The sequence below is a fragment of the Telmatherina bonti genome, assembly GCF_933228915.1.
Source record: "Telmatherina bonti genome assembly, chromosome: 24".
Lineage (NCBI taxonomy): Eukaryota > Metazoa > Chordata > Actinopteri > Atheriniformes > Telmatherinidae > Telmatherina > Telmatherina bonti.
Window position 1 is genome coordinate 22,549,252 of NC_136633.1, and position 18,228 is coordinate 22,567,479.

The window sequence follows — 18,228 nt, forward strand, 5'->3', positions numbered from 1 at the left end:
TGTATTTGGTCCACTTGAAACGGGCCGAGACCTGCGTTTGTAGGCAAACCGAATCTGATTCTTTGATCCAAATCAGAATTCATTTGGCGCGTTCACATTTCCCCAAACGAAGTGGACTTTCCGAGTGAACAGACTCGGATTCAGATCAAAAAGCTGATGTGAATGCGGCCTGAAAGAGCCACTGATCAACATCGTGCTGCAGCAGAGAAACTAAAACCTCTATGATTGGACGGCTGGAAAAATATCAGGATAAAGTGGATTTATCAGTCTACTGATGCAGCAAAGCCCCTAAACACCTAAAATCCACTTCTCACATCAAGATGATGCTAATTCCACACATTTTAATATGTTTATCTGCAATAACGGTTTTGATTTTTAAAAAAAATCCCAAATTTATTTGATAAATCCTGTTTATATCTTTTTTTTTTTTTACAACGATCTGACGACCCCAGTTTGAGCCCCAGCGCTGCCTTGTCATACCATCCCCACATGATTTAAGATTTGGTTGTGGACGCCTTCTCTCGCTGTGATTGGTTAAGAATTGGGAGAAATCTGATTGGTTGTGAAACTGACTTATCTGAACTTGCTGTGTGGAGACGAACCCCTGTTGTAGCTCCCGGAATAAATAAAAAGCATTACTTCATATTATTACAGCAGACATTAAAACAACGTAGTTGGCGACAAAGATGGCAGCTGCAAACGTTGCTGCTGCTTCTTTATGTGCCAAGAGTCTCCGATCAGGCTGCATTTACACTATCACAGTAGTGAATAAGTTACAGCTGCATGTGTGAAGAATTTAAACAGAGTGTTGCGTTCAGGCTGTCCTGCTATCGGGCAACCAATGAGAGAACCTCTACATGTTTAGAAAAGAAGGCAACACCAGGTACTTTGATGATTGGCAGGTTTTTTTTTTTTAACGTGTGATACTGCTGACCCAAAGCCAAAAGATCCAGATGAGACGCAAATTTCAATACCAAAACAGTCTTCTTAAGGTGAGAGTTGGACTTGTTCTGCACGTGTAAATCCAGCCTTGAGGACATTTGAGCAAAAACAACCACATTCCCTTAAAGGCAGAAAGCACTAGGCAAGAAACTGAACCTTATATTGAAGCCTTAAGATAAACCGTTTGCTCCGACTTGGCGAACTAATGAGATTCCAGCTTGTCTGACTGGATTTAACCTGCACGCTGAAACGTTGAGAATGTTATTTACAGCTACAGGAAACCATGAGACCTAAAATGAAGAGTTCACTTCCAAGTCAATCGGACAACCGTGAAGTTTTTCTGGAGCTGTGCGATAAAAATGGGCTGTTAATCGTTTTTAAGTGCTTTGTGTTGCTATGGGTTACCGTTATAATCAGACATAAGATTCTTCTGCGAACAGCAGCTGCTCAAAATCCGGCTCTGCCGCCGCGGGGTTGCTGCACCTCCTCAGCCACTCCCTGCGACTCTCCACCAGGGCGAGCGCCACCTGCTGGCTGCTCTGGGGATGGCTGCGTGGGTGGGAGGAAAAGTAGTCCCTCACTGCTTTGGTGGCACCTGGGGAGAGGCAGAAGCGGGTGTCTGACGTCCCTCTCTGCGAATCCACCTCAGACACCTTCAGTCCCGGGTCGCTGGGTAGTCTCGCTCGGGTGAAGGAGGTAGCTCGATCCACGACCTGCCGCCCCGGTTCTGAGCCTCGCCGCTGGTAGAGGCGACTGCTGCTGTCCTCTACGGTGTTAGTCTTGTGTCGTCTGAACAGGGACAGCGACGGGCCGCTGTGCTTGTAAAATAAAGCCGCTGACGACTGCTTGGGCTCGTCCCCCGCACACCTCTTCTTGTCGTCGCCATGGATGTCGCTGATCTGAACCGTCAGCGGGGACTCTGACCCGGTGAACCAGGTAGATTTAGGAAACTGGAGTGAAGAAGGACTGGGGGGGTCCTGTTTAAGCTGGTGGGACCGCCCTCTTTCTCCTGCATCCTTTGAGCCTCTGCGGGATGTTCGCGGTTTGTTCTGGCTGCTGGACGTCGGCTTTGCTGCGGCGGGCGACTTATCGGTGGTCCCTCCCTGTTGGCAGAAACACACCTCAGTGGGACGTTCAGAACAACCGTATCGGCTACTTTTCATCGACACTCACCCCCGCCTTGTCGTCGTCCTCCTTCTCCAGAGTCTCCTGCTGGGTCAGCGACAGCCTCCGGTCTTTCTTCAGCCACGAGTTTGGGTGGAGGCCCATGCAGCCTTTTAACGCCACCCAGTTGAGCTGCTCCCTGGAGGGGTTTTCTTTAGGACAGACCACTCGGTTCAGGTTTTCGCTGGACGTTTGAGCAGAGCTGATGGTGAAAGGTGTAGAAGTGGTAGGCGGATGCGTTTTTGTCGCCCGCCTGGTGGTTCTGGTTTGCTCGCCGTTGAGGGACTGCAGCGAGTCCAGGGAGGAGTGGGTGGGTGCGGGAGAGGTGGGGTTGGACGACAAGCTGGAGGAGCTGGCTCCCAGAGCTGCTGACCTTCTCCCAGTCAGCCCAGACTGACCTTGGGCGTACAAATGAAGGTGCGAGTTGCTGCTCGGCCTCTTGGAAAGCTCCTCTTCGGCATCTTCGCCCTCACCGGTAAGACCATCGGTGCTGCCTAAAATGTACGGGCAGAACTTAGCGGCGTACGCGATTGCCGGCTCCGAGCGCCGCCGCTGTGTGTGCCGGCCTTCAAGAGACAGGGAGTCCAGGGTGGACATGTCCACAGCTTGTTCTTCTTGTCTGGGACTTGGGATCTCCAGGACCCGCCTTCTACATCGCCCCGCAGAGCGCACATCTGGATCCGTGTCTTGGTCGTAGTCGCTAAACGTCAGGATGGAGTCCAGGCTGCCCTGTTTGGGTCGGAGGGTTCTTCTGTTGCAGAGACTGGGAGACCCCCCGCTGCTGTTGTCCAGCTCATTCTCCAGACTGTCGTATGATGAGTCGGTCAGCGGGTACGCCCAGGACTCTGAAGGTAAACCCAAAAGATGTTGCCATGTTTGTTTTTATGCACTTTATTGTGAGTATATTCCGAATGTCCTGTACCTGAGCCCATCTCCTCACTGTTTCGTCTCCGCGGCGGCCCTCCAAACAGGGAGGACGGCTCCTCCCCCAGAATCTGCTGACAGTGTTCGATCATGAACTTGACCAGTTCACAGACCTGCAGGGGGACAGAGGAGACCTTTGATATAGACCTGCAGTCTGAAAGATTTTCTGCATCACTGAGACAGGATGTTCCTCGTTTTGGAGAGAGATGGCGGTCCTAGGAACCTGGTGTCTACGGGTCAACGGACAGATCCCAGTTGGAAGTGCTGGAGCAAAAGGTAATTCTATCCAGAGTACTCCAAAGCTTGGTAATTTTGTCTGGAAGTTGTCAGATCCAAAGAGAAAAAATTCAGTCTGTCTGAATATAGGAGGAAAAGATTTAAGGTCTTTATGTCTTTAAGTCATATTTTCTAACAAAACTGGTTTCATCAGGCTTTATGGAGAAATAAATCTGAGTATCATTTGGATAGTGATGAAGATTGATACCATGTTGTCTCATGACATGATCTACAGGAGTCGTGTACGGTGTGGAAAGTATCAGTCCAAGTACAGACCCTCCATGACTAACGTTAGCTGTGTTTCTAAGTCTGGGTCTCCCTGCCCTCCATGTGTGTGGAATATTTACTGTTTACAATTTTTACACCTGTACCCCTCAAGCATGTCATCCAGCTCTGCAGAGGCGTCGTAACGAGCCTCTGACTGAGTGAGATGTGCTGCATCTTAAAGTTGCAGGATAGTAGATGTCTCCACCTCGTTTTTCCAAAACAAATTCCATGCACATTTCTCCGTATGACTGCGTTGTTAAGCACATTCATAAGCATATCACAACTTTAGACGGCGGTCTCACCCCTGATCCAATCCAATCAGTATAGCCTTCTGCCTTACAACGTTACTTCCACAATACACAAAACATGCCTCTCATGTGATATGGTTAGGTGGAGAAAAATAACGGTCCTTAATCTCATCCTTGCCTTTCGTGGTCTATGTGGAGCGGTACTGACGGCAGTGTTAAAACACACACAGAGCGCCTGGACAACACATAACACCAATACAGTTTCGAGGACGCTGAAAAACAAGCCTATTTATTTGGACTGTAATATGCTTTTGTCCCGATTAGATTCTATTACGATTTATTGGGTGCTGATTTGATTTAAATAGCGATTCTCACGATTCTTCGATCTTGCTGATTTTTGTGGAGATTAAAAACAGAAAAAAAGTACAAAACTTTTTTCGCGAGTCATTTTTTGTAATAGCAATTGGGATAAAACTACACAGTAGCTAGACCATCATGCTGCTATAATGCCCAAGAAGACAAGTAAAAAGATCAATAAAAATGACAAAAAATTTATAATTATTTGGGGAAAAAAATCTTTTTGAACCAATAAAATAGAGAAGCAAAAAGTCCCGATGTTGGATTTTTTTTTTAGATAGATTCCCTATCCCTACTTTTTTTGACATTTGACGTGTGCTTGGATGTGACGTGTGGGGTCATGACCAGTATGGAACAAGAGTTTTAGAGAAGAAAATGAGACAGAAAAGCCAAAGTAAATTCTCTGCAGAAAATAAAAAATGTGTGTGCATAAGCCGTAATTTTGGTGAAATCTTGAGAGGAATGAGACTTGAGGCTTAACCGCTAAACAATATTCTATGGAAACACCTGCAAATTGCAATTGTTGTTTGTTGAAACTTAAAAAAATGTCATGGAAACACAGCGAATGTTCACCATCTCTGTGCTATGATGAGCTGTAGAAATGGAATATTTAGGTTGAAATGGATGAAAAGTGGAGTTAAAGCTATTCTTTCCTGGATTGTAGACATAAAGGGAAGGTGGGATACATGTTTATAATCAATGAACATTCCTGGATAAGAGTTGTTTGAAGTGAAGGTTTGATTACAGTGATATTCTAAGACTGATGTACTTTTCCTGTCAATGGAGACATTCGTTCCTCCCAACATTCATGTTGGGAGTTAAAGGTTTAAATGCTGTAGATGAAACCTTACTACTGGGAAGGATAATGTTTTGATAGAAACTGGTTTGTTTCAGAAATTACAGCGGAGTTAAAGGAACATATAACAGCACTATGACTCAGGAGAAACCTTGGGGTTATTTGTTGTGTCTGCAGCTACTTGTTGTTAAGAAGATTAATATTTTATGAAACATTTCTCAGGAATTTGCTGTAAAGTTAAACTCTTCAGCCTCTGTAAATCTGACAATCAAAGCCGAAAAGCTGGTTTTTATGTTCTACAAACAAAAACAACTAAATACTCTTTTAGTTCCCTGTTATGACGTTTATTCTGATTTAATCCTGTGGCTCCAGTGCGATAATCCCAGACATCAAGGTCATTGTAGTGGCGGCGGTCAGTGTACTCTGAAATGTAGGTCGAATTCCACAGCGTATTATGAAGTTGCTGAATCTATCTGCCATGCGCAAATATGAAGGTTAGTAATGTTTGAGTAAATGGAGATCTGATAGATAGTTCACCTTTTTAGTTCCTTCTCCTTCCACCTCGGGGCTACAAGGCGCTCCTGGAGGCCAGAGCAAGCTTGGGGCGATGCACACGGATAAATTAAAACTGGTCATCTGGTTTTCATGAGCGTTGCCCTGGATACCGTGCAGCATGGCCAGCAGATAGCGCAGCAGCAGGGCGTTGTCCTTGGCTAGCCGGCAAATCATCCTGCAAGACGAAGCAACGGAATGGCGTGGAAGAAATGCAAAGGAAGGGTTTGGAAATATGTCGGAAGCGCCATAAAGCTTGTTTGTTACCTCTGAATGTCTTGCACCTGCTCGTCTTCCTCATCCTCTTCCTCCAGCACATCCATCCATTCTTCGTGCAGCTCGCAGCCCAACAGGCTTCCTGGGATGCTGCGCAAGAAATCCTAGAAGGAAACATGGAAAGTTTACATTGAAGTCAGACCCAAAGCTGGTAATTGATCACAGTTAAGCTAACCATCCTCTTTGCTTTGCGGTTATCAGGAAAATGAGTCATTCAGAGACACATTGTGTATAAATACAGATGTAAATCAGGATTGTAGTCAGACTATGAGAAAAGGTTGGAACAAGAAAGTGATCCAAGTGTGACTGAAGAGGTTGGATGCTGTAAATGTGTATGTACTCAGGGCAAGTTGGTTTTTATGAGTGCGTCAGTGGTAAGCAAACTGTTCAATGTTTAAACTGCTGGACATCAGGTTTGTTTACATCTGTCTTTGATAGCATATGTATGTGGACATTGTAAGAGACATTTTTGTTGTTGGTGTTTGGATTGGTCATTTGTAGAAATGGCATGTCAGGTTGAATCATGTTTCATCTACATGGAAACATTGTCATAATGCAGTGGTAGTTATGTGAAGAGTTCCCAGTTGTACCAGACTTAGAAGAAGGTTGAAGAAGTTTGCATGTGAATTGTAGGTTTGCATTAAGGTTTGCTGTTCGGATCGCTGCGTAGCAACATTTGACCCACAGGAACATTTGGCTGCATCTGTCATCCTCCGTTCCCGAGGAGGTGAGGAAAGAGCTACTCCATCAGCCCAGACAGGCTTTTTGGTTCTCACTTCCAGTCTCTGTTGGTATATCCACAAAAGACCTCCGCAACTGTGGTGGTTGTGAAAATATGTGTTCAGGTTATCTGTGTAGATGTTAGTACATTGTTGGTCTACTGGACTGCTGGTGTTTGTTGGGGGCGTCGCACTGTGGGGTTTGGGTTGTGTTGCAGGGAGTATTTTGTACAATGTGGTATCAGCTTGGTTTGTGGTGTTGCTTGTCTCTCCAGTGTACTGCGAGCAGATGAAGGTGGTTGCAATTAGGGAAAGTGGATTTAGCTGTGTCAGTTCTGGGTACTTGAGTAGTCCCACTGCGCCGAAGCATCAGCGGGCCATCAGCGCACGTTGGGTGAAGACTACGGAGGGTAAAGACCTGTGAGTCTACTTGTGCAAGTCCACCCAGTAAGACCACCCACGCGCCGTCCAGTAAGTCACCCTCTACACACTTCCACACAAAATCCACAATGCTTCCTACACGTACCCACCCACTGCCTGTTCCTCTCTCCTCCCTCAGCTCACCACCGGACTAACTGCACAAATGTTTGCTCTCAACCTCATGGCAATGGTTGCTACCATCAGGAAGCCAGATCACCTCAAACCACCACATCCAGGTACTAGTACCTCACCTTGCTCCTTCCAACCAACTCAGAACCCTCCACCTGTCCACTTTATTCAGTGTTGACTGCCAAAGAAACTAATCACACTGGGCCCATTCTTGTCTAAAGTACTGCAGCATGCCATCTACAGCCAGTTCTCACCATTCCATATCAGTCTGGCTTAAGGCACAACAAATCTACTCAACCTCCTCTGTTACAGATTGCCTCCTTACTCCTCATTCTGCTGGACCTGTCCACTGCCTTCAACACAGTCAACCACCAGATTCTCCTCTCAGCGATCTCAGAGCTCGCCAACTCAAGATTCATCCCTTCACGGTTCACGTCCTACCTCCGTAGAAGGATCCTTCAGACTGTCCCGTTCATGGGGAGCGTCCAGATCGCATGGGTTGACAGCAGGGTGCCTCAAGAGTTCGGTGCTTGGCCTTCTTCTCTAGCACCTCAATTGGTGCTGTCATCGGCTCTCGTAGCTTCTGCCGCCATTGCCACACAGACGACGCTCCGCTTTTCTGTTCCTTCCCACCAGATGACACAACGCGTCACAGAGAATATCTGCTTGCGTTGCCGACATCTCCGCAGGCAAGAAAGATCACCACCTTTGGGTCAACCGAGCTCATTGTCTGGCGATCCTCTTCTACCTCCACAGATACGCGCGCAGTGCGATTTTATCACACTTGTGCTTATGTCTATACCATGAATCTTGGGGTCGTGGTCGACAACCCGCTAAACTTCAAGGTGCCTCAGTTGCCCAGTCTTGCCCATTTGCTCTCTACAACATCAGGAGAGTCAGTCCTTTTCTGACAGAACACTCAACTCAGCTCTTGGTTCAGGCTCTGGTCTGCCGTTCCCTACTGACAGGTCTTGTTGCCTGCTCCGTTAAACCTTTGCAGATGATGCAGAAGACAACAGCACGTCTGGTCTTCAAACAATTCAAAAGAGCTTAAGTCCCTCATCGCTCTTTGCCGGCTTCCAGTTGCAAATTCCATCAAACTCAGAGCTTTGCTTCTGGCTTACAAAACAATCACTCAAATGGCTCCCAGCAACCTTCACTCCTTAATCCAAAGCTATGTTCCAGTGAAAGACCCTTCATGTTACCAACACTACATAACTAGCCAGACTCTTTTCCATTGTTGTTCCTCAGTGGTAGTACAACCTGTCAAACTCATCTGAGAGCAAGCTCAAGACTCAACTGTTAAAAGAGCACTTCCACACTTTAACTCTGCTATTTCTCAGGAGTTGAAGAACTTCTCCAACCAATCAGCTCTAAAAAAGTTCCACCCAAGACTGTGGTATCTATTGTTTCTGGTACTTTAACAAAAGGACTACAGGCAATAAAGAAGGGAACTATACAAACAGTTGTGTCCACTAGTGTTTGATTTCTTACTTGTGTTGTTCTCACTTTCACATGCAAGTGGCTTTGGAGAAAAGCGTCTGCTAAATGACAGCATAAAACTTAGAAAATTATCATTATCCGTGACGACACCCATAGGTTTCTGAAGAGCTGAATTGAAGCTCAGTGGGCGGTTCCTACCATCGCCATCTTGGCAGAGGCATGCGTGTCGTCTCGCCCAGAAAATACAAATATGGGCAAAGAGGTGGAGCTGAGAGGGGGGCTGTGAGCGTCATGGTGGATGATTGACATCTAATGAACTCTGAGCTTTCTGTAGCTAAGAGCTAACCGAGCTAACAGGAGCTAACCAGCTAACGGAGTTGCAGGCTAAAGTTAAGTCACGTTTTAACCAGCTAAAAAGCGCGGTTGTTCTACGTTCTTACTTGAAGCAGGAGATTGGGTACCTGTCAATCAAAAGGACACGCCCCTAAATATGCCAAATTTCAAGATTAAATTACTTTTAAATGGGCGAGTTAGAAAAAAATTCAGGTAAACCTGACCTATTAAACCTAAAATGGATTTTTGAACCAGGCTGTAAACATGTTTATTTCTGCTGTGAAGTTGGTCTTTTTAACATGGGAGTCTATGGGGATTAGCTCTGTTTTGGAGCCCCTAGTGGATGAAGGGGGAACTGCAGTTTTATGCACTTCCACATAGGCTTTACTTTTAACCGCCGGAGGTTGCCGCTTGCACACAACATGACCTCGCTTTAGTCCAGTCTAAAGCTGGCCTTTTTGTACCATCAGGTTAGCTCTGGTTTAGCTCAGTCAGTTAGCTCTAGCTACAGACAACTCAGTTTGACAGATGTCAATCATCCACCCTCATGTGTGACACTGCCAAGTTAGCCGACAGTGAAAACCGCCCAATCAGCATCTATTTGGCTTGCCAGAAACCTACAGATGACGTCACAGAGGATCTGTTCATCTTTTGCATAGTATATAGTTGTAATATAATATTATAAATTATAACATTTTCAAAATAAACTTTTGCCTTTAGAAATATGACTTTGTTTATTAATTACCCACTGCATGACATACATTTCCACTTAAAGGTTATATTTGATGCCATTTCATTGAAGCCTTTGTCTTTTGCATGAGCGACTGTTGCTTGGCAACAGAATACATGATTACAGCTAAATGGTCTGAGTTTGTTAGTAATAATTCAAGCATGTGGTTTGAATGTGTGTCAAAGGTAAAAGGCTAAATAATCTGTGTTACCAAGACAAAAGTTTTGTTTTTGCTTCAGCTTCAGTGCAGCAGCAAGTGTTGTTGCTGCAAACTCAAACTTACACAGAGGTGTATAATCCAGATGCCATAAAAGTCCTGCCATGATTTTGGATCTACCTCTGCATTTACAACAGGTGTTTTCAGGCTCATCTACCTTGCAGTGGAGCTGAGCTAATTAAATTCAGCGACTGGTTGGAACAGCTGCCGGACTGGACTTCTACTTCATGGCAACTGGATTATACACCTCTGGACATACATGAAGCTTCTTTTAGTCGCCTTCTGTCAACAGTTGTTAATTCCTCACAATGTGACTTCCATTTCATGCATTTTATCTGCTTTCTTTTAACTTTTCTGATTTGATTTCTGTTTAATGTTTAAAATGTATGTTTTTATGCTTCCTGCGCTATGCTGTAATACTTTGGGTAAAGCACTTTCTGGCTTTGCCTTTTGTTGTCACTTTTACAGCAACAACAACGGCACTTTTTGGCTGTTAAGGGTCTGGACTCAGTTTTACCCAGTTTGTGCATAATACACATGAACGCGATCCTGAGATCTTGTTCCGCTGACTAAACTCTAACAAACTTTTCATAAGTTGTGGTTTTAACACGAAAAGGGATTTTTGTACTTTTGCCCGAAATATCTGCTTCAGCTGATTTCGGCTTTAAAATTAAATATCTCCTGTCAACAGTTAATTCCTTCCATTTCATGCATTTTATCTGCTTTCTTTTAACTTTAAAAATATTAAAATATATTATTTAAACAAATAATATTATTTAATAATATTATAAATAATATTATTTTACTTAGGTATTCAATATTAACTGATAAAATAAAATAATAAATATTAAATATATTAAATATTAGATATTAACCAATAAAATAAACGCTGGGAGAATGTGATCTACATCTGTTTTGAGTAGAATATGAAGCACAAATCTTATTTGTCATAATTCACTTTGACATAAACACAATGAAGGTTAAAATATCACATCATCATTCAGCTTTTTTTTCTTTTACATCAGCATTTTTCAACAAGCTAACAAGACAAAGTCTGCAGAATAATACTGCATTCTCTTTGCAACATCGACTTTGATATCTCCTATTGGATATGAAGTTCTAAAGATTTAATACTGTGAAAGATTTTTTAAATTAAAAAAAAAAAAGTAAAAATTTCTGCATCGATGTTAGAAGGCGATATATTTTCTAAGTGTTCACAAGATCTTGTAGATCAGTAATTTATAAGCTGATTGTGAACGGTGTGTATAGTTTTATTTGTTTTCCATGTAGACTTTATTTAAATTTGTTTATAAATCAGTGAAAAGCTCCAGCTGGTGGCTAAACCCAGTTGGTTTCCATTCTATATTTCATTTAGCTTTTACTCTTTAGAACTAAGATAACTTTGATCAGCTGTTGTCAAATATACCCAAAAAACAATTTTATTGTTTTTCTTCTGGATGCTAAATTAAGAAAGATCTCAGAAGTTCAGATCAGTTTCTGACTGCGACAGAAAAACTTTGACGCTTCATGGAATATTATTGATCCAAGCATAAAACTGGGTTGGACGAGCGCTTATCTTTAAATATTCTTTATTTCAGTCATTAAAAAGTCAGGTAAAAAGAAAATAGTTAATATTGTGTTTAGTATTGTAATTAGTGTATTTTTGGCTTCATATTTTAATAAAGATTCAAGTGGAAAAGAATGTTATTATATTGCTTAAAATCTCCTTCACAGTTGAATAATTAAAAGCTCAAACACACAAATATTTAGTCGCCTGTGGAACAAACTGAAAAAACACCATCCTATTGTTTAATTTGACAACTCTGAATGATGTGATCTGTCTGTCAAACTCAGCTGCTGTTTTTCCAGCCCCTCTTCGTGCACGAATCATGCGCTCTCAGAAGCTTAAAGTGCTTGTAAAGGCAACAAAGCGAGCAAAATTAGCTAACATGCTACATCAGAATACAGTGAAAAATACAATTGTGTAGCTTGTTGGAACCGTTTCTCAGATCTCCCAGCCTTTACTGGGAAGACGTCGCAAAACGTCGGACCACACATGAGCGACATGAACATCTGGTTTTTGTGCAGTTTAAATATGTCTAAAGTCTACTGTACTATATTTGGCCATAAAAGTGGGGCTGATGGAGAACGCTCGTCTTCTGGACCAGGGATCCTTCATCCAGGTCCTGGAGGACCGGTGTCCTGCAGGTTTTCCAAGCGTCCCAGCTACAACTAGGGCCGTGACGTTATGCTTTTGTCCCGATTCGATTAGATTCCAATGTTTTTTGGGTTGCCGTTTCGATTTAAATCGCGATACTCGATTTTTTCAATTCGATTTTCACACCCCTTGCTGCAACACACCTGGTTCAAATTTATGTGTATTTAGCAGAGGTCGGAGTCTGGTGTGTTCCAGCAGGGACACTATGAAAACCTGCAGGACGCTGAGCCTTGAGGACCAGGAGGATTCCTGTTCTAGACTACACGACAGAAACAACATGTTACTGTTGTTGTACCCCTGTACAACAACAGTAACCAGGGAACAACAACAACCCAGTGTCGTAGGGAACTGATTGGGTTCCCTCCAACACACCCAAAGCAGCTAAAGTTGCTAAAGTTGCTGCTGGACCAGGTTTCTAAAGGTTCCCAGAGTCCAGGTGGTTCCTTCAGCTGCTGAAGGTGTGTTTGGGTGAACTTTCTCCTTCAGCAGGACTCTGTAGACAAACTACAAATAAAACGTTCAGATTTCGGTCAGATCAGGACTGTCGGGCACGCAGCTCTGAGAGGACTTAAACTGATGCTATCAGGACGCCTTCAGACATCCGCTGTGACCTCCAGTTTGACCTTGAAGGGACAGAGTTTTAGGTGTTTGGTTTTTCCACCTTCATGGAGGGATATAATCAGTAGTAATGAGACGTCTGCTGCAGTGACATAGTTAAAGCACTCGTGCACAGATGCTGTTATCCCTGCAGATAATAACATGATAATCCAGATTACAATAACAAGCCTATCCAGCCTCTTCTGCTGTGAACAGCTTGTCCTGCTAACTTAGCAGCAGAGGCCGAACAGGAAAGAAGCTGATGAATGTTGTGCTTGCAGATGTGGGTCATTAAAGAAACAACAGCTTATTGTTTACTAGTCACGCTGAACTCCGGTTTTATGCTATTTAATGACAAGAAAGGGAAATTTTCCCACTGATCTACAGCACCTTAAACACTCCGGCGATGATGAAGACGTGGTCTCGTGTGAGAGGAAGCTGAAACTCTCCTGAGTCCAGAGAGTCTCTGAGCTCTCGGACGGCCCGAGCCCCCGCCGGCCGACGGAAGATCCCCCGGGTCCACGAACCCTCGTGGTACAGAAACATCATCATGTCCTGGAGAAGCAGAGCAGAGGAAGTCAGGGCGGATAGCTGTTGCCATAACAACAGGGCCATGAAAATACCTTGATGTACAGTAATGCATCCATTCAGTGACATAAATTTTATATAAATAAGAAAATACAAACTGCAAATCTCATAAATCCCCATTTTACTCTGATTAGAACATAAAAAACATATCAGATGATGAAACACATCTGTAAAAAGTTGTAAGAGGAGCAACAAAATGCTGGAAAAGAAACATCTGGGAGAGCTTTGTAGAACTAATCATGCCTGGATATAAAAGGAGCATTTTAGAGAGGCAGAGACTCTCAGATGGAACGATGGACAGAGCGTCGCCAGTCTGAGACAAACTGGGTCTAAACATGGTGGGAACATTTCAGATACATGTTCCTCAAACTTAAAAATTATAATCATTAAACGATTCAGAAAATTAGAAGGAATCTCTGTATGCTGGGACCAGGCTGGATGCTGGTGATCTTCTGCATAAAAAGCAGTTTCACACAGTTCAGCCTGAAACTCCATCATATGTGAAGAGGATCCAGAAACACGCCGTCTTCTCTGGACCAAAGCTCATCTAAAATGTTCTGAGTGGAAACCTGGATGAAGATGTGGAATTGTCTGTGGACAGCATGGACAGCGTGTCCTGCAGACTAAAGAGGAGAGGGAGCATCCAGCTTGTTATCAGCCTGCATCTCTGATGGGATGGGGTTGCATTAGCGCCGATGGCGTGGGCAACTTCCACATCTGGGAAGCTCCATCAATGCTGAAACATCTGCTCCCATCCAGACAATGTCTTGCAGATTTCAGTAAGACGATGCTGAACCCCATCTTTCACCCGTCACACCAGCATGGTGGAACAGGAGAACTGGATTTAATCTCAAAGTTCGGCATATTTAGGTGCGTGTCCTTTTGATTGACAGTTACCTGATCTCCCGGTTCACGTTTGAAGAACCGCGGTTTTTAGCTAGTTAACAACGTGACTTTGCTTTAGCCTGCTTACCTCCGTTAGCTGGTTAGCTCTTAGCTACAGGCAGCTCAGACTTCGCTAGATGTCAATCATCCACCATGACGCTCACAGCCCCCCTTTCAGCTCCACCTCTTTGCCCATATTTGTATTTTCTGGGCGAGACGACATGCATGACCCTGCCAAGATGGCGATGGTAGGAACCGCCCACTGAGCTTCAATTCAGCTCTTCAGAAACCAATGGCTCCGCCCATCTTTTTATATACAGTCTACGGTTTCATCTAAACGGTGTTAAATCAGCGTTTTCTTCATGCCATTGAATTAACCAGATAATATCATCGTTACTTAGCAGGAGTGTGTGTCTACGCACCATGACTGGTTTAGGCAGTGCGTCCTCCACACATATGGAGCTGAGCGGCTGACTGAACAAGCAGCCTCGAGGACCTCCGGCGAGCGACAGCTCGTTCAGGTGAGACGACGAACCTCGCCAGAAAGCCCAGGCGATGAGCGATCGCCTTCTTTTGAACGACTTCTGAGAGAAATCTGAGGAGACGTCAGCGTCAGAATAAACTGCGTTTGAATGTCTTTTCTTCCCTGCAGGAGGTAGAGAGTGTTTCACCTGCAGGGACGTGCTGCTGCATCGGCGGCTCGACCGGCCGAAGCTTCAGGATGAACTGACACTGCTTGTACACCTGCATCTGCTCCACCTGCATGGCCTTCTGCCTGTCAGCGGGTGGAACGGCGGCGTGAAGCGGCGAGCTCTTCACATGACTCATCTGGATGCTGAAGGGAAACTCATGACCTGAAACAGAAGAGACAGCGCTGCTCCTTTAGGGAGGGAAAACATCGCTTCCCCGTGGCTAGATCACACTCCTTCCTGCAAATCAATGGCGCCAGTGTGCCTGAAAAACATCTCACCCCAACGTTAAGCTGAAAGGTTTATATCCAAGACGACGGAGGACAAACTGAATTCTCCACCAGCCATGTGAACAAACAGTGGGACTCACCAATGAGGGGATAGGGCGTGTTGTCCCTCTTGGAGATGACCCACAGCTGGAAGTCTTTGACGTTTCCCTGATCGGAACAGAGATTCAGTCAGAAACATGGCGGATTCTTCAACATTACGGCGGGCGGGAAACATTCAGCATGACGACAACGTGACAAAGAATTGCTTTCTCTCCCTTTTTTACATGTTGTTTGTTGCTTGTTCGTGTGCCGGCGCCATGGGTTAAGACCACAGGGCTTCGGAGAAAACACATGGATTTGTGTGTCCGGGCTGCTGGTGGAGAAACTGGAAAGACTTCTGTGCTCTTTGCTCCAAATCTCAACATAAACTAATAAAAGTAGATTTACACGGCTGAAATCTACCTCCTGGATATGAAGCGTGTGGATGTACATGACACACATCGTCCCACAAAACACCAGGGAGAAACAGGTTTCCATGTATATATATTCTTTCACCAATGGGTGGGGGTTGGGACAAGACGCATTTTTTTTCATTTCCACAAGCGACAACTGGGAAAGGTACCCCGATATCTGACGCAAGTCGTCCTGCTACTCTGGGATCCCTCCGTCGGGAGACCAATCTAACTGATCCAACCCGAAACGGTAGAGCTTGACACAAGTTAGGGGGGGAAAAAAGTAACTTTGTGCGAAATCTGGAATAAAAAGCAGGAAGGACAGATTTTCAGACAAGGTCCGTCTATGTTGATGAGTGCTTCTCGTAATAAACATCCAAATGCCAAAGTAGAAAGATCAGAAACGGTTGGATAACAGTGTTCTTCTACTTTGTTCCCGAATCACGTTTTGGTTTTACTGGCCATTTTCCCACCATGCGCGTCCTGCCGACAGTTAATTCAGCATCCATGTTACATTTATCTATCCATTGCTGTTAGCGTTCTCCAGCCAGCAGAAGACGATCCTACAACGACTCTTGTTTAGTCTCTTTCTGTCTTTTAATCTTCTTGTGTTTTTTTGCTGAATCAGAGATGGTCTACATTCAGCAGGACTGTATGCTTTTGTCCCAATTCAATTCTTTTACGATTTTTTTATTTTTGGGTGCCAATTCAATTTAAATTGCAATTCTCACGATTCTTCGATGTTGCTGATTTTTGTAGAGGCTAAAAGAATAAAACTGTACAAAACCTTTTCTGCTTGTCTTTTTTCTTAATTTCACTGACCAAAAAACAACACAGTAGCCAGACCATCTTTCTGCTGCTATGAAGCCCAAGAAGAAAAGTAAAATGCTCCACTTGCAACTCTCTCCAGACCTGGAGAGGGAAATCCACCCTATTCCGGCTGAGGACAATGGTCTCAGACTTGGAGGTGCTGATTCTCAGCAGGTCTTTGAAGTATTCCCTCCACCGACCCACAACGTCCCGAGTTGAGGTCAGCAGCTCCCTGTCTCCACTGTACACAGTGTCGATGGAGCACTGCTTCCCCCTCCTGAGCCGCCGGATGGTGGACCAGAATTGGCTCGAAGCCGTCTGGAAGTCTTTCTCCATGGCCTCGCCGAACTCCTCCCACGTAAGTTTTTGCCTTGGCGACAGCCGAAGCTGCATCCCACTTAGCCCATCGGTACCCATCAGCTGCCTCCAGAGTCCCACAGGCCATGAAGGCCCGATAGGACTCCTTCTTCAGCTTGACGGCATCCCTCACTGCTGGTGTCCACCAACGAGTCCTGGGATTACCGCCACGACAGGCACCAACAACCTTACAGCCACAGGTCCGGCTGGCCGCCTCAGCAATAGAGACACGGAACACAGCCCATTCGACTCAATGTCCCCCGCCTCACTCGGGACATGTTCGAAGCTCTACTGAAGGTGGGAGTTGAAGCTCACTCTGACAGGGGAAAACCAAAAGTTGACAAAGAGTGAGAATCACACCCAAAAAAATCGGAATCGAATAGAGACAAAAGCATATTGTCACAGCCCTACTGTTTACTAAACATTTAGCAACGAGTTAAAACAACAGACATCTACAGGGAGTCGTACCTTAAAGTTAGCTTAAAATAAAACAACATATTGACCTACTGTGTAATGTAACATTGTTGTGCCTTTGTCAACGTCACTCCGCCGATGCATGATGTTATGAAAGTATTTCTCAGGAGGATATTCACATTTTTTTCCTGTCTACTTATCTCTGGTATTTCCCAGCTATTACTTCAAAGATTTGTAATGTCTTCCTTATTAATATATTTAACCAAAATTGGTTAAAGGTGTGTTGTGCGGGAAAAAAATGGTGGAACAGAAAGCTGGCTACAGTAACCAAAGATTTTCATGTCTCTAAAATTTCTTCTACAAGTATGAAACAAACAGATTTTTACTACTTGTTTCTGCATTTTACTGTTTTTTACAGCTTTTTGCACCATCTGCAATGTTTTTAATGTTTTATGTAAAGCACTTTGAATTGTCTTTTACATTAAATGTACATTAAATGCGCTTCAGAAAAAAACATGCCTTGCTTTGACCAGCTACAACTATACTTCAGAATTTCGTCATTAATATCAGGAGTTACTCACTATAATGCCAAACTGCTGCAGGGCCAGTCGGATCACCTCATTGGCTGAATCCGAGTTGCTGACGGGGAGCGTCTTGGTCTAAACAGAGGTGAGGTCAGAAAACACAAACACAGACAAGAGCTTGAGACAAATCTGGTATCGTCATGAGGATGACACATTGCTGCAGCGCAGCTTCAGGCTCCACAAACATCAACGTAAACTCACAACAGCAAAAGTATTGATTCCCTTCCCGTACACTCTCAGCGGGATCGTTTTAGGCTCTTCCTTTTCTTTTTCTTCTTTTATCCGACTGCAAACGAAAGCAAAGACGAAGCACTTTGTGTCACCTCATAATGCTCACGGTACACACAGCTTATGTCGGCACATGGAGGGTGTTTACCTCTTCAGGACGGACAGCCATCTCTCCTTCTGCTCTGCTGAGCTGAGAAGCACATGGAAAACAAAAAAAAACAGTCACGGATAAACTGTTGTCGTTTATGGGTGTAAGTGGTGCAAACTCTCAGGAAGTATCTTTCACTTTGTGGGAAATCCTTCCTGAGAATCTAAACAGTCGCCCACCTCATGCAGGTGGTTCA

General features: G+C 44.4%; 1 protein-coding gene across 1 annotated transcript in view; it reads right to left on the reverse strand.

Moving 5' to 3' along the window:
- Positions 1–1,355: 1,355 nt before the first annotated feature.
- Positions 1,356–18,228, reverse strand: part of LOC306774155 (rho GTPase-activating protein 20-like) — a gene marked incomplete at both ends in the record, with an annotated part of 29,644 nt that continues 12,771 nt past the window's right edge. Inside the window, 12 exons of the mRNA XM_079264135.1 lie at positions 1,356–2,045; positions 2,116–2,951; positions 3,029–3,143; positions 5,476–5,704; positions 5,794–5,906; positions 12,999–13,163; positions 14,504–14,676; positions 14,753–14,935; positions 15,141–15,207; positions 17,654–17,731; positions 17,858–17,942; positions 18,033–18,074. Of these exons, the coding sequence (XP_079120261.1) occupies positions 1,356–2,045; positions 2,116–2,951; positions 3,029–3,143; positions 5,476–5,704; positions 5,794–5,906; positions 12,999–13,163; positions 14,504–14,676; positions 14,753–14,935; positions 15,141–15,207; positions 17,654–17,731; positions 17,858–17,942; positions 18,033–18,074 (2,776 nt within the window). The remainder of the gene's footprint in view (positions 2,046–2,115; positions 2,952–3,028; positions 3,144–5,475; positions 5,705–5,793; positions 5,907–12,998; positions 13,164–14,503; positions 14,677–14,752; positions 14,936–15,140; positions 15,208–17,653; positions 17,732–17,857; positions 17,943–18,032; positions 18,075–18,228) is intronic.